General features: G+C 40.6%; 2 protein-coding genes across 4 annotated transcripts in view; one reads left to right on the forward strand and one right to left on the reverse strand.

Moving 5' to 3' along the window:
• The first annotated feature begins 26 nt into the window (after positions 1–26).
• anp32b (acidic (leucine-rich) nuclear phosphoprotein 32 family, member B) lies at positions 27–5488 on the forward strand. Its single transcript, XM_085164233.1, has 7 exons — positions 27–332; positions 2722–2871; positions 2989–3111; positions 3453–3645; positions 4008–4132; positions 4224–4290; positions 5268–5488. The coding sequence occupies exons 1-7, from the start codon at positions 279–281 to the stop codon at positions 5348–5350; spliced, it is 795 nt and encodes a 264-aa protein (XP_085020359.1). The 5' UTR covers positions 27–278; the 3' UTR covers positions 5351–5488.
• A 2777-nt stretch (positions 5489–8265) lies between these two features.
• coro2aa (coronin 2Aa) overlaps positions 8266–15610 on the reverse strand; it is a 49825-nt gene continuing 42480 nt past the window's right edge. For all 3 annotated transcript variants that reach the window (XM_085164220.1, XM_085164222.1, XM_085164219.1), the window contains exon 12: positions 8266–15434. In XM_085164220.1, coding sequence (XP_085020346.1) covers positions 15297–15434 — 138 coding nt within the window. In that variant the 3' untranslated portion in view covers positions 8266–15296. The remainder of the gene's footprint in view (positions 15435–15610) is intronic.

Raw genomic sequence — 15610 nt, forward strand, 5'->3', positions numbered from 1 at the left:
TTGCACCATAGCACCGTTTCGGGGCAGCGTCATGTTTTGTGACTGCAATGCCTTTTTTTCAGAGGCGTTGGGCGTATCTGGACGCAGATGGCGCTGTTGAGCATATATTTTGTTTCAGTCCCGTTTCCCTCCATGGTTTCCCCTCTCTCCGACTAACTTAGCGTTTGGCTCAGTTCATTATACAGTCCTATATTCTCCCTCCATTAGGGCATCTCTGCCTTTGGACTGAAGATCCCAGCAAAACCCCGAGGAGAAAAGTTTAACTTTCATAGGGCAAAATGGACATGAAAAAGAGGATCCACTTGGAGCTAAGAAACAGGACACCGTCTGATGTGAGTCGTGCTTTTTTTTAAAACCAACCCTTAGTTTTCAGGCTAGCCCCTGCTAGCCTAGCTTGCTACTTTTTTTGCTTTGCGAGTGACCCTGTGTGGCTAACGTAATGGTGACCACATGGGCTTTAGATTGTGTTTCTCATTTATAACGGGGCGGAAAACAGTCGCATAACAAGCCAGAGCCTTTATGCTGGTTAGGATTGGGCGTATAGGGGCAACGAGACGAGAAAAGCTATATTCAGTCGTTACTTTGAAACGGCGATTCCCCCCAGCTTGCTGGCATTATTGCAGTGCTTTAACCGTTTCGCAGCCTCCCTGGTCAATGGTGCACACACACGATTCAGCTCCACTCCACCGTTGTAGCACAATTAGTAAACTTCTTTTTGCGCCGATATGAGGAGAAAGCAGTTTCCTGCGCCGCGTTCGGCATTCACAGAGCGGTATATTTTATACAGACCTTGGAAGCCATGTTTGCTGCTAGCATAACTGCTTAAAAAACGGGGAGCTTTTTTGTGTAATAATTGCAAAATGACTTTAAACTCTGGTGCTGAACAACAAACGAGTTTTGTAAACGTTAAACGGGCCGTCGCAGATCACGAGTCGTATGTTCACATTTCTGTGGAGTATACGTTTACATCAAACGGCCACAAAGATTCAGGCAGCGACAACAAAAAACACTTGGTTCACGAGTCATCCGTACCTTAAACCGCTAATGGTGAAAATACACCGCAACTCCAAAACCTTAGAGCCGGGAGACACTCAACAAACAGCCAACCGCTGCTGTTGGTGCTGATTTGTTTAAAGACACGTTGCAATCTGTAAGTTTTTAAAGGGAGTGTACATCCATTAATTCCCTCATTAATTCTTCTCTAGTTGTGCACCAAGCTATAGTATCACTTATCATCCGTGCATCGTCTTAAAGACGACGACGAATTAGAATCGCATGCTTATTGAATGAAGCCTAATGGTCCGGGGTTTCAGAACCATTCAGACTACCAGCCAGCTAACTTGGTATTAGGTTCCCGCCATATTACCCCCTTCTCGCTACCGGTCAAAGACAACAAAATCTATCCAGTTGTAAAGTAAAAACACCAAACACGACTACAATGTGCTCCAGTAATCGTTACTATTGCTAAACTTGGCGCTTGCTACTACACAGATGCATGTGTTGGCCAGCGGCTTCATTGACCGAGCCAGGCTGCTCGAATGACACGGAGATCCGGCGCACCGCGCTTCATGCGTGGGCAGCCAAAAGCTCCCCGCTCGGCGTTCCCCCTCGTATCATGCACGAAATAAAATCAATTTAACACCGAAAAAACACTTTCGGTTATATGTAAATAACGCTTATTGCTCATTCTTAATAGCACTTTCCGCCATTGAAGCGTTCAGAGGACTGCATACTGTAGCTCAGGAATCGCCATGTTGTCATTCTGTCGTCTTTGAAGCTCTGGGAGAAAGGAACTGTCTCCATCTTTGTTTTTTACTAAATTTCCGTTCTCAATATATTTCCTTCGCCACTTCGACCTGAAAGCGATGCTGTACCCTCTAACAAACTGCCAATATCGGTCGTTCGCTCGACGACAAGGAATATTCCACTTCCCCCATGAAAGCTGGTTTAACGAAAGAAAAAAGAATCGCTTTACTAAGGGTGTATTCGCAATCCTTTCCGTTGCTGTTGGGTTGGCTAATGGCGGGCAGACAGACCTCTCTAGCTGCTCCTCTACGGCACGGCAGCGTTTAAAAGGGGCAATGGCTAGCCTGTAGCGAGCTAGCTCACAAAATCATTGCATTTGTCATTAGTGACTGCATCAGCAGGCCATAGGAAGCCGCTGCTTTGCTCTTCCTCGTTTCAAAGAAATCAATAGACGACCTGTAGCGGTCGGTTAAACGAAGCACACAGTGATAGCAAAGTGTTTTTAGATAGAGACTGAGTGTCCATTTTGGTGTTTTTAATCGAGAAACGGCTGTCTTTGACGCTTGACAAGAACTTTTTTGGTAACGTTTAACAATGACTTGCGCAACCAGTGTGAGCTTTAACGGAGTCAAAGTAACTCCGCCTTCAGAGTTGTTTTTTCTAATATTTTAAGCAACTATAAAACGCCTGTAATCATTTTACACAAAGTGAAGGGCCATTTTACAAACACCACCACCCACTGATTATTAATACGTTAGGGTTGCTATGTTCCCCGAACGCCTTTCTTAATTATTTTGTTTGGGAAAAAAAAAAATTTGCAAAATATATTTTGGAATATTTAACATTTGGTCTGTTTTAAAATACACTTAAGTTATAAAAGTTTTGCAAGTAGTTGTAGTACTCGCAAATGCATTAAAAAGTACAGGTAATTTTAAAATAATACTATTTATTTGTTGTTGTTTTTTTCAATTTCAGGTACGAGAACTTGTCCTGGACAATTGTCGATCAGTTGAAGGAAAAATCGAAGGTCTCACAGCTGAATTTGTCAACCTGGAGTTCCTCAGTTTGATAAACGTCGGCTTAATCTCAGTCTCTAATCTGCCCAAACTAGGAAAACTGAAAAAGGTAAGCAGGAGTGATTATTCACTCTCCTATATTCATGACAAAAAAGAAAGGAGGGGGGGAATAAAATGTGCAAAGAACCATCTGGACTAATCTCTCTTTTTACTGTCATTCATTCAGCTGGAGTTGAGCGACAACAGGATCAGCGGCGGGCTTGATGTTTTAGCAGAAAAACTACCCAACCTCACACATCTAAACCTGAGTGGCAACAAATTGAAAGACATCAGCACATTGGAACCATTGGTATGTGTTCACATGTGTTTTGGGGGTCATTTACATGCTACACACTTCACAAAGAGTAAACCAGCTAATGCAGTGTTCATCATAATCAAACCAAAACTTTAGGATTTATATTGGGAAGTGAGATTTCAGCAGCTTTGTTTTGATCACTCCACTCATGGCCAGAGGTATTTTAAGGGATAACCCATTCAGTAATTAATGGTCTCTCAAACTTCAGACAGACGGATCTCTGTCGTCTCACATTATATCTCATTGTCACACGTAAACTGGAGCCTAGTACCATTACTACCACATTTCAGCGACAGAGTCACATCACAGCATTTTTCTTCTCTTCTTGCCAACAGAAAAAGCTGGACAACCTGAAGAGTTTGGACCTGTTCAACTGTGAAGTGACAAACCTGAACGACTACAGAGAGAGCGTGTTCAAGCTGCTGCCCCAGCTCACCTACCTGGATGGTTATGACATGGAGGACAGGGAAGCCTCAGACTCTGATGGAGAGGTGGACGGAGACGGTGTAGACGATGATGAAGATGAAGGTAGGAAGTTGTGCTTTCCCGTCTCTGCTGTAGTAAAAATAAGAACAGGTATTTTTTTGGTTGTCAAATCCAACGAACAGACCGTAAATGAGGTTTTATCTCTGTGTTGGAACGCCCCATTGTTGTTCAAGAACAATTAAAGACTCCTCGGTCATTCATGCAATTTCTCTGGTGACATGTTCGCTCATTATGAAAAATGCGTGCACCGCAGTAGCTTATTTAGAAACTGCTCCACGGCTGAGTAACGGCAATTGCTCTCTCATTTCTGTAAAGGGAAAATGTGAAAGCGATCGTTGTGATTAGCCTCCGTGCGCTCTCACTTTGCGGTCGACTGATTGTTCTTTTTCACTTTTGTGTCACAGAAGGAGAGGAGGAAGAAGACGAGGACGGAGAGGAGGAGGACTTCGATGAGGAAGAGGATGAGGAGGAGGACGAAGAGGAGGTAGAAGGAGAGGAGGATGACGAGGAAGGCAGTGGTGAAGATGAGGTGAAAAGTGAAACGAGCTTGGTGGGGCTGTCGTTAAAGCGGGTCGATGCACAGTCTCATTTTTTTAACGTGTAAAATGTTGTTCACATAGGAGGAAGACTTTGGTCAGGATGGAGAAGTAGATGAAGAGGATGAAGATGAGGATGAAGATGAAGATGGTATGTAACTTCTTGAAGTAAATTTACTCACAATTTTGGCTCAAACATCACTACAAGAGTCAGTCGAAGTCTCTCAATATCTCTGCACAACTCAAGGCCGAGACTTAATTCAGGGGTGAGACAACTTGTTGTTTTTTTGTTCTGTAAGATGGAAATAAAATAGACTTGGAAAAGTGCCACTGAATTGAACACAACATACAGGTGACCAACTTTACCAACTCATAAAGTTTCTCTTTGAAGTGGAAGTATTAACCATATTAACCCTCCTCTTCACACACTTTGATGATACATGTTGAAAGTTATTCAGCATCATTTACTGACTCACTTCGGGCCATTTTAATTGCCAAAACAAATTCTCTTACAAACACTCCCTCTCCAAGATATTTATGCAACAAAGGTATAAAACAATGGAAAATTATTAACTTATAGATCATACCCAACTGTTAGAAATCATGCATGACTTGACTTGAGTTGTCAAGTGATACAACACCAGTTGTTACACCATGTAGGGCAGTCCCCAAAGTTCTTCACGACTCCGTCAGCAATGTAGGAACCCTTCACCTGGTACACAGAATATAGATCTATCTTGTCTTGATTTTGCATCTGTTTAGAGATTACTGCTTTAGTGATCACCTGTTAGTGACATTTATCTTTATAACTAAAATAACAGTAGTGCTCAGTCAATCCCAAATAACGTGATGTGAGAATTTTAGTCACTTAATTAAAAACAAAATCTTGCACGAGGACTGAAGATGCATTTCTTCCGCTTTATTTTGTGCTCGTAATCACGCACCATTATAACACGTAGGGACAGCAACGTGATGGTGACCATTATTAAGCGACTCCCACAGAGTGTGATGAATGCAGAGATTGAAGCTACTTAAAACGGGTGGAGGATTACTGTATTCATGCTTGCAGATGCAAGAATTTGTTTAGTTTTGGCTCCTTGTCACAACAGTTTTCTTCTTTACCTTCAGAAGCAGAAACCGGCAAAGGCGAGAAGAGAAAGCGAGACCCAGAGGATGAGGACGACGAGGACGATGACGAAGACGACGACTAAGAGCTAAGGTTGAAAACGAGAGCCTACCGAGTTACCCCTCCTCTCCCCCACAAACCCGAACGTCCACCCTCCTACAACTCACACCGCTTTTGTAATCCACGTCTACCCCCCTCCCCAGCGCTGAGCTCTTTTTATGGGGCTAGACTGTACCGAATGGGTGGGCCGAGTGGAGCTGCCCCCCACCCCCTCTTTTTTTTTTTTTTTTTTCTGTTTTCTCCCCCTGCCCCCCATGGAACTGAGAGCCACCCAACACCCTCCACCTCACCCCACTCACGGCCCCCGAGGTTCTCAGGCAGCCCACCACTCAGCATTCCACAATTTCACTGTCGATCCCTCTTTATGTATTCCCGTGTGAGGACTTTGGGACTGGTATCTAGTTTTGGGTCTGTGCTTTTAATATTTTGTTGGATGAATAATTTTTGTTGTTGGGTTTATTATTTCTCTTTTTTGTCTTTTAATTTTTTTTTCTCCGTTCCTTATTTTTCCCAATAAAATTATTGCTATAGCAGCTGTGCAACCAGCGAGCCATGATTTTTAGTGTGGCTGCCTGTTGCACAAATCAAGGTTGTAGCTACATTTTTACTTTCTGTATGACAAAAAAACAACTTTGTAAATAAAATGTTAACATTTTGTGCTTTTCTTTCTTCACGCTCCTCTGTCCCCAAATTATTTCAAGAGGATGGAAGGGTAACTCTTCTCAGTACTGGGTAGTACTGGGTTTGACCCCATTTTGCAATCAAAACTGCATTAATTTTTTGCAACACCGATTCAGCAAGATGCTAGAAACATTCCTCAAAGATTTTGGTCAATATTGACATGATGGCATACAGTTGCTGTACCAAAATAACCCTGGCACCATTGTTTCGCAACCAACCTGAATCACTGAAACAATACAGGATGGATTTATGCTTTCATCATTGTTTATGACAAATCCTGACCCTACTTCTACTATCCAATTTTGGTGAGGCTGTGGGAACTGCAGCATCTGTTTCCTGTTTTTAGCTGACAAGAATGGTCTTCTGCTGTTGTAGCCCAAAGAGATGCTCTTCTGCATACCTTAGTTTTAACAAATGGCCAATAAAGTTATGGTTGCCTTTGTTACCCAGAGACCTCAGTTTCCTGTTAGCTGACAGGAGAGGGGCAGAATGTGGTCTTCTGCAGATATAGCCCATCTGCTTTAAGGTTCAAGAGACGCTCTTCTGCATATCTTGATTGTAACGAGTTTGTATTTGCCTTCCTTTCAGCTCATAACATTTCCTGACCGCTGTGTAATTCCTAGAGATGGTTGTGTGGGGAAAACCCAGTAGATCAACATTATCTGAAATACGCAGCCTAGCCTGACACAAACAACCTTGATACATTCAGTGTCACTTAAATCACCTCTCTTCGTTGTTCTAATCCTCCATTTGATTTTCAGCAGATCACCTTGATCACATTTAATGCACTGGGTTGCTGCCATGTAATTGGTTCATTAGATATTTATGTTGCTGAGCAGCTGAACAGCTGTACCTAACAATGTGGCCAGTGAGTTTAAAACATTATAATGACCAGTAGTGATGTAAGTGGACAAAATGCACCCAAAGTCTTTCACATAAAATTCCTTTTGCCCAGACACAACAGGAAATGCCAAATGCAGCAGATTTAAAAGCCAAATCTAAAAAAAAAATTGCCATGCCACCTGTTAATTTTGTTTTTCCTTTTTTTTTTTTTCTTTATGTAATCTGCTATGCAGCAATATCATGGGGGAAAAAAAATCAACTGGCAAATTCAGAATGCTGAAGCCTCACTTTGGCTTTGGCTGAACTTAAGAATACATTCCTACACAGAACAATGGCTTCTTTTTATCACAGGACAAAGGCACTGTTTCACAGCTAATACGAACAGGAGAAACACTTACTGTATAACAATACATGTATACAATTTGTTGTCTGTAAAATAAGGACAGAAAAAAGCCTTGCAGCCAAAGTTAATTTTGGGGGCTCAGAAATCTGAGTTCGACTATTGAAATGGGGACCAAAGTTGGTTTGTGTTTTTTGTCTTTTCCAGCATAAAATTAACTCTTGGTGTATCTGTCTGTGCACTGCAGCTCACTGGGAAATGAAATAGAGAAAATTCAGTTATAAAACACTGACTTTAGAAAATACCCATTTTGACTTATTCAGCATCATATTTGCTTCAGCTGCACTTTGCCAGATGAGGTCTGTGAATTTTGTCTCAGATCACTCACACTGGAATCATACTGAGAGGGGGCATTTAGCAGCACCTTTAAATGCACACATGGGTGCTTAAGTATTGTATTAATATAGATAGGAAAAAAAGGTTCTTGCCCCTCACAAGCTTGTAGTTTATAGTTCGTTCTGTAACTAAGTGCAGTCATTTTTCACTTTACAGAAACAGCAAAGCAACATCAGGACAGAGCCCACTGCTCTGTAACACCTTTATTCTTAATAATAAGCCCAGAAATGACAACAAAACTGCATTACTGAATTGTGGAGAGACGATAATGTCTTTTAAAGAGTTTATGGCTGCTGATCTTCTCCAGGCTGCCCTTATAAAAAATTAAAAAAAAACACTACCCAGACAATCGTGTACAGATGGAAAATGTTTGTTTCCATGTGCTGCACTCTCAGACTCTCAAGTAATTTGTAGTCAACCGAGGAAGCGGTGCTGTTTTTGTACAAAAAAAAAGAAAAAATATTCACATTTTTGTTCATGTTTGATTGACATGTTTTATATTTCACTTATGTTCTGCTCTAATAGAGAATGTCAACAGTCAGAGATAATTTGATTACCCTGGAACATTTAAGAATTAAAAAAAATACATATAACATTTTTACTAAATACATTTTAAAGATACAAAATAACTGCATTAAAATCTGTGGAAGTCTGACGCAGTGAGGCTGGTACAAATCGGCAACAACCAATAAATGACATAGTTTATTAAATCAGACAGCAAATGCTACAAGTGAGCTACATTATTGCTCCGGTGTAATGTAAGAGACTGTCAGTGTGCATGCTTTAATGCCGAGAGGTCTCGGGCAGGGATTGATATTGCTTCATTTCAGCTTGTCGAGTTGTTTCTCTCCCCTCTGAGGACTCAGTGTACGCCACATTCATAACAGAGCAACAGAACGATCATCATCTGCAGAGTTTTACTATCACAATTTTCAGCAGAGCAATAATAGTCATCACGGTACCACAACAATGTGATGATAACTTGGAGGAAATGGCAAGAAAAAACACTTATGGAGAAACAACAGTCCCTTTCCCCTCCCTCCTTATTGTTAATTATTCATACTAATGTATGATGTGCGTATATTGAAATTATATTCTACGCGAGTGAGCCGTTGAGGGTAAGACAAAGGCAAAGGGTATCAGAGCTGGCAGCGAGTTTCCGATTTTGATAGCCCAGTGACTTCACACGGTATGAAATCAGATTAAACTAGATGCCATTTCTCCACCAATTAAAGCATTGGATTAGTAGTTTTATAATTAGAAGCTGGAGAGAAATTTTAAATGTAAGGAGTGGGGCTTTTGTTCTACTACGACTACACTACTGTCTTTTTGGTAAACCTCTACAGATTAAGATAAACACAGCTGTGTGTGAAAAGTTATTTGTACACTTGTCAGATACTTTATGGGTTTACCTTGCTAGTACCAAGTAGTACTTATGTAAAACATTAATTCTTTGTGGCATAGACTCAACAAGAGCCTGGAAACATTCCTCACAGATTTTGGTTCATTTCTACATGACAGCCTTACATAGTTGGAGGCTTGTTATCTCTCAGAGCTGGAAGAGCCATCAGATGACGGGTACTATGTAGTTATAAATGAGGATGGATATGGTCAGTAGTGGTGTTTTAACTAGTGCTCAGTTGGCACAAGAGGGAGCCAAGTTTGGCAAGAACATATCCCGCACACCACTGCACACTACCAGCAGCACTTACTGCCAATAGACTACAAAGGTAAGATAGAGCTGTGCTTTGTTTATATTGTGTTTATACCAAATTCTGACCCTACCATCCAAATGTTGCAGCAGAAATTGAGGCTCATCAAACCAGGCAACGTTTTCCAAACTTCTGTGGTCAAATTTAGATGAGCCTGTGTGAACTGTAGCCTAAGTTTCCCATTCTCTGATGGCACCTGGTGTGGTCTTCTGCTGCTGTAGACCAGATAGGTGCTCTTCTGCAGATTTTGGTTATAACGTAACATGAAGTGATTATTTGAGTTTGAGTTCTCTTCTGATCTCTGCCATTAACAAGGCATTTTCTCCCAGAGGACTACTGCTCACTGGGTATTTTCTCCTTTTCAGACCAATCTCTGTAAAACTTAGAGATGGTTTTTGGGGAAAATCCCAGCAGATCGCCAGTTTCTGAAATACTCAGCCCAGCACGTCTGGCACCAACAACAATGACATGTTCAGCATTACTTAAATGACCTCATTCTGATTCTGTTTGAACTTGTCTATGTGATTAACCAATTAGATATTGGTGTTAATATACAGTTGGAATGATGTACTTAAAGTCCTGGTAAGTATCTAATCCAATATCTAATTGGTAATTTAACAACCATAACAATATAACCACTTGAGTTTGCCTTGAATGAGGCCTATTGTGTTCTTTTCTACCTCCCCATTTTCAGTTTTGGACTTTACTACAGTAGCTTTGCATAATTCACAGTTCTAAATAATTGTTATACTCAGCTTTGGTGCAGTTCCTTCCCTCCCCTCAAGCCAACTTTCTTCTGGCTGCCCCTCAAAACCAAAAGGCTTTGAACAGCAGACGGGTGGAGTTGCTGTGTCCCTGAGATCATCATGTTAAGGACATCTTGCAGATCAAAGAGTAGAAATAAATTCAAACTTAGCATTTACAGATCTTTTGGCTCGCAGGGATCACATGGACATGCACTGATCTCAATAATGGATCCTTTGGTTGTTTATTAGGAGTATCCACCACAGTGTGTGTATATATATATATATATATATATATATATATATATATGATGGATTACCAGGTTCCAGTAAATGCAACATTACATTTTAGGTCCTCTTCTGCTTTTATTATACATCTTAATATATTCACTACCGCTCTTATGTGGATGAAACACATAAAGAGCTTCTTTGATAGTCTGGATGATTGAAATCCTGAACGGCGAAACATTTCCTTAGACTAAATGATACCACAGCTGGCGAAGCTCTATTAACATCCCAACTAAGGCACTTGGTCCTTTATCCACATATGTCCAAACAGTTGTTTAAAAATCTGGTGCAATTGCATTTAATCATTAGTTATTATTAATCTCTGTCTCTCTTCAACTGCGTCTTCTGTCCTGTCTCCCTCCCCTCGCCTGGTTCTGCCAGAGGTTTCCTGCTAAAATTGAGTTTTTCCTTCACACTGTTTACCAGGTGCTTGTTCATCCAGGGATCACCTGATTGTTGGGGTGTTCCTCTGTGTTATTGTAGGGTCTTTAACCTACCTTTTTTTTTTTAGTTCGTTTAGCTCAACAGTATATTACAGATTTTTTAACTCTGTATTTTGCCTCCCTATCAGTGTCATCCTCCCAAAAGCTTGCAACCCCCTTTTTGCCTAAACACTAAAGGTGGGTCTTTCCTGTTGCCCTCAGGCACTGTAACAGCCATCCTCTATAAAAACCCATCCAACAATGGACACTTTTAAAGCTACCTCCTCTTCACTTGCTTTTATGTCTGTCTATGTGAGTTTAGTGTTTTAAAACTGGGTTTTTGGAGCTCTTGAATGTAAATGCATTTGCCCAGAAAGCACTTTAGGTCAGTTGCATTTGTTGTAAATATGCTATACAAATTAAATGAACATGCTTTGACTAGACAATAAGAAAAAGGACAACTTTAGAGGTATTTTATCAGGGAAGAAAAAACATTTTCAACTGCAATTACATTAACCTAAAAAGAATAAATTTGCAATATTTGTATCCAAGTACTGGAAGAGCCTGTTGTGTTAATGAAAGGGTCCACCAGATTCAGCAGTAGGCAGGCAGTTTGCTGAAAGAAACAGGCTGACTCAAAATGCCAGCTGCTGTTGCTATTTAACTGGTGATATTCAGCATTTCAGGCTGAGAATTTATTCAGACGACATCGCAACTCAGCCACTGAACGATGGGAATGTGTTGAGACTGGTCCTCTAGTGGAAGTTAAACATTGGTCAGGCATTGCTGCTACTGGACAAAAGTCAGCATGAGATGCAGCTTTGCTAGAACTGTCCGGCCAAAGGTCAAAGGGGTCGCGCACGCATTACAATTGCATTGATCTGTATGTGTGTACGTGTGTGTGTGGTTTCTATGCTGCACCTGAAACGTGCCACATCTAGAAGATCACTGTTGTGCTTGTGCCTGTGAGTGTGTCAGTACAGGCATGTGTGATCACTGGTGCTACATCTGACCATTTATCTTAGTATTTACCTTTAGACTGGCATTTATAGTGTTTTTCTAATCCCACAAACCACTCAAACCAGCTTCTCAAAGCAAACTAACACGCTTTGCTGCTGTGCTAATATCTGCAAGTGGCATCTACATCTATGTGTCCGTCAGGGTTTTTTTTTAATTATTATTATTATTATTTAGGAATGTATCTCTTTAATTAGCTGGGAAAAATACGAGTTAAAACCAGCTGCCTGAAATCTGAAAACAAATGTTCTGGTCTGATGTACCATGGTGGTGGCAGAAGCCATGAGAACCACTCAGAAATTTCCTGATGGGGAAAAAAACCAAACAAAAAAACACTTCTACAGTTTAGATTTTTATCAGCTGTTCAGCTAAAACAGTATAGGCACACTGTGCAGTCACAAGCCTGCTGGTTTTAAAAATAGATAGAAAATAAATTACAGAGTGCGTAAATCGGATGTGGACCATGTTGTCTATTTTCCCTTTTCTTTTTTTCCCTCATTTTCGTTTCAGAAGTGTTTTTTTGTTTTTAGCTGAAACAGTGTACTGGTATTTTATACCTATTCTAAAATGATAAGGCATTTTACTTTTTTAAACATTAAAACATGGTTAGTTTTGATAAACAGTCTTGGACTGCTGTGGACTTTTAAACCATAACAAGAACCTCCGTGAGCAGCAGATGCAGGCTGCTTAGTCATCACAACTCCGTAGATATTCAAAGTGAGCTCAACAATTCACGCTTGTAAACAGCGGCGCACAAATCAATCCCCACTCAAGGTCCACTTTAGGGACGCACAGATTGTGAAATTGTTGCTCAGAACAATAATTTGGCTGATGACAGGGTTCTTTGTTTGTTTGTTTGCTTTTTTGTTCTGATTTTATTTATACCAGCTTCCGAGGCAGGATAGCAGAGAAATCTTGTGCTGAGTGAACACTCTCTGAACATTCGCCCAGCACAAAATGAATGTGACACAACACTGGTAAATGTCATCCTATTTGTCTTTAGGCCCACTGCAGTCTAGACAGCTTAGTTACAAACCTCACCTGCTGGAAATGTGCAGACCTCTTATATCATATAACTTAACTCTGTGATACTGACACATTAATGTACATTTACTGGAAAAAAAAAAAGAATCTGCAGGCGTCTTTTTTGTACGTGTATGTTTATAACATAGTGGTGCTTAACGACACAAAAAAGTTGGGATGCTGTGTAAAGTAAAGACAGAATGTAATGATTTATAAATCTAATAACCATTTTATGGAGAAAAAAAAATTAGGGCCATTCTGTATTTAATGGCAGCAACATGTCTCAAAAGGAGAGCAACAAAAGGAAGAAAGCTAAAAAGCACCAGCTGGAGGAAGACTGCAGCTAATCAGGTTAATTGGCAACAGGTGAGTGACGTGGCTGGGCGCAAAAAGAGGAAGACTTTGAAGATCTCGTCATCGACAGCGATTGCACGAATCTGGAGAAATCTCTGTGCGCAAGGCCAAAAGTCAATATTCAGACAGCACTGCATTAAAAACAGATAAGCTCAGGAACACTTACAGTGATTTCCATCCATAAATGCAGGTTAAAGCTCTACCATGCAGAAAAGCTATATGTATTTAAATGTGAACATCAATGTTGAAAGGTATATTCAGGTTCTAGATTAACATGTGCTCTCCTCAAGATGAGGCTTTTCTTTCAGCTAATCCCTCGTATACTTCAACATGAAAATGCAAAATTGCACATTCCATTTATAACAAAAGCATGTCTGCAGTCCAGACCTTTGACCAGTAAGTGTCTCATCATGAAACAAAAACAACACAGCAGATCCAGGAGTGTTGAGCAGCTGGAAGCCTCGATCGGACCTTCAGTCGCACAAAACTCCAGCAGCTGGTCTCGTCAGTTCCCAGATGTTTACAGGCTGCTGTTAAAAGAATCAGGGATGCTACACAGTAGTAAACAGGACCATTTCCCAACTTTATGAGCCATGCTGCTGCCATCAAATTCAAAATGACCATTTGATTTTCTCAAAGTCTGAGATCTACAAATCATTGCATTCTGTTCTTACTAACATTTTACACAGCATCAGTGCTTTTCTGGAATTGGGTTTCATCCATCCATCCATGGATGGAATCATGTTTGTTCACATTTAAATCAATAGATTACAAACATACACATAAAGACATCTGCAGCTTCTCAGTTTTTTTCAGTGTATATGGGTTCTCCACATTTCAAGCAGATAAGGTTTCTAAACTAAAATCAAGACACTTCATACAAGGCAAACATGCCTGGGGTTTTCCCTCTGTAGAGTCTTTACACTAAAAAAATATAGAAAAATAAAGTCTTGAGATGACTGCTGTTACGAATTATCTTTAAAAATTCAATTGAGTCAGAATTGAATTTTGCAATAAAAGAGTCCTGCTTGTTGATTTAATATACCCAGAGAAAAGAAGAGGATAAATGATCTGGTTAAAATATCTGACTGTTGTCATATTAATGTTATTACAGCTTTATCAGAGCTGTGAGGTACATTTTTCTGTCCTTTTCAACAGTAGATACCATTTTGCCCTAAAACTTATCAGGTAAATGAAGTATGATCAGAGACCAGTAGGAAAAAGCAAACAGGGTTTTGTCCTTTTTTAAAATCATTTTGCATGCTGTATTTGCCAAAATTACAACAGCAAGTTCAAGTATTTGATTAAATGGCATTTTCTCTGTCCGTATTTTAAAATAAATATAAAAGTCAAGATCCAAACTGCTACATGGCATCAGTTACTGAATTGGCTTACACGTTAACCGCAGCAAAACGGATCATTTCCACCAACTTTCCAGTCATTAAAAGAAATGATAGAAGAATTAAAAACAAATGCAGCTTAATGAGATGGCAGAACACAGCTGGGATCACGAAACAGTCATTCATTCATTTCGCTCTCATTCATGCACACATACCACATCTGTCTGCTGAACTTAAACACAGTCATTTCACTTACAGTAGTTTGAATGTTGGATGAAAAAGAAAAAAACAATCAACAAGCATAGAAAATAAACGCAGCGTTATCTCACAATCACACGGGATGTCTGGTCCCCGCGACAACTTTCAAGCAACGCACGCACAGCCACGTCATTCGGTCGACGCGGCACAAACATCCTTTTATCCGTCAACTTTAAAAAAAAAAAAAAAGCAAAAAAATTTCAATGAGCTTGCATAGTGAAGCGTACAAAAGAAATGAGGCAAGGGGGCGGGGATGGTCAAAAGGTGCAGAGAGTTTCAAAAGTATGTACACGAGCAAAGAAATGTGCACCCTGTGTAGAGTCGACAAAACGACAAACTGAAGATAACCAAAAAAAAAAAAAAGAAAACAACATAAAATCGAGGCTTGACGGGCCCCTGTGCAGTGAGCGCGTGGGGCTCGTTAGAGGAAAACCGGTGAGCCGGGGCCTTACGAAGACTGCGGCAGTTTTAAAAACAGGGTTAAGTAGGTTGGTACACCTGTGCGCGTCTACCCCCGTGAGGAGGTGAGGGTGACTCAGCAATTGGAGAAAGTCTTAAAGTGAGCTCTGACTCTGGGAGTTCTTGATGTTCTTAATCTCCAGCTCCAGCTGTTTGATGCGTACGTCCCTCTGGTTGAGGAGCTCCCTCAGCCGCCTGATTTCCTCCTGCTGCTTGTGGAACTTCAACCGCAGCTGTGGACAAACACACGCACGGGATAAGGAGTTAAATCACGGCTCTTGTGCCCACTGGAGACTGGAACACGTCTGCCTCACTTTTAGGCTACAGGTTCAGTTAAACGTCTCTACTGCAAACTGCTGCCGTCAAGGTAAAACAAGCCTCGAGTGGAGAAAAACAATAACTAGTGACA

Source organism: Neolamprologus multifasciatus, chromosome 6, assembly GCF_963576455.1.
Source record: "Neolamprologus multifasciatus chromosome 6, fNeoMul1.2, whole genome shotgun sequence".
NCBI classification, from domain to species: Eukaryota; Metazoa; Chordata; class Actinopteri; order Cichliformes; family Cichlidae; genus Neolamprologus; species Neolamprologus multifasciatus.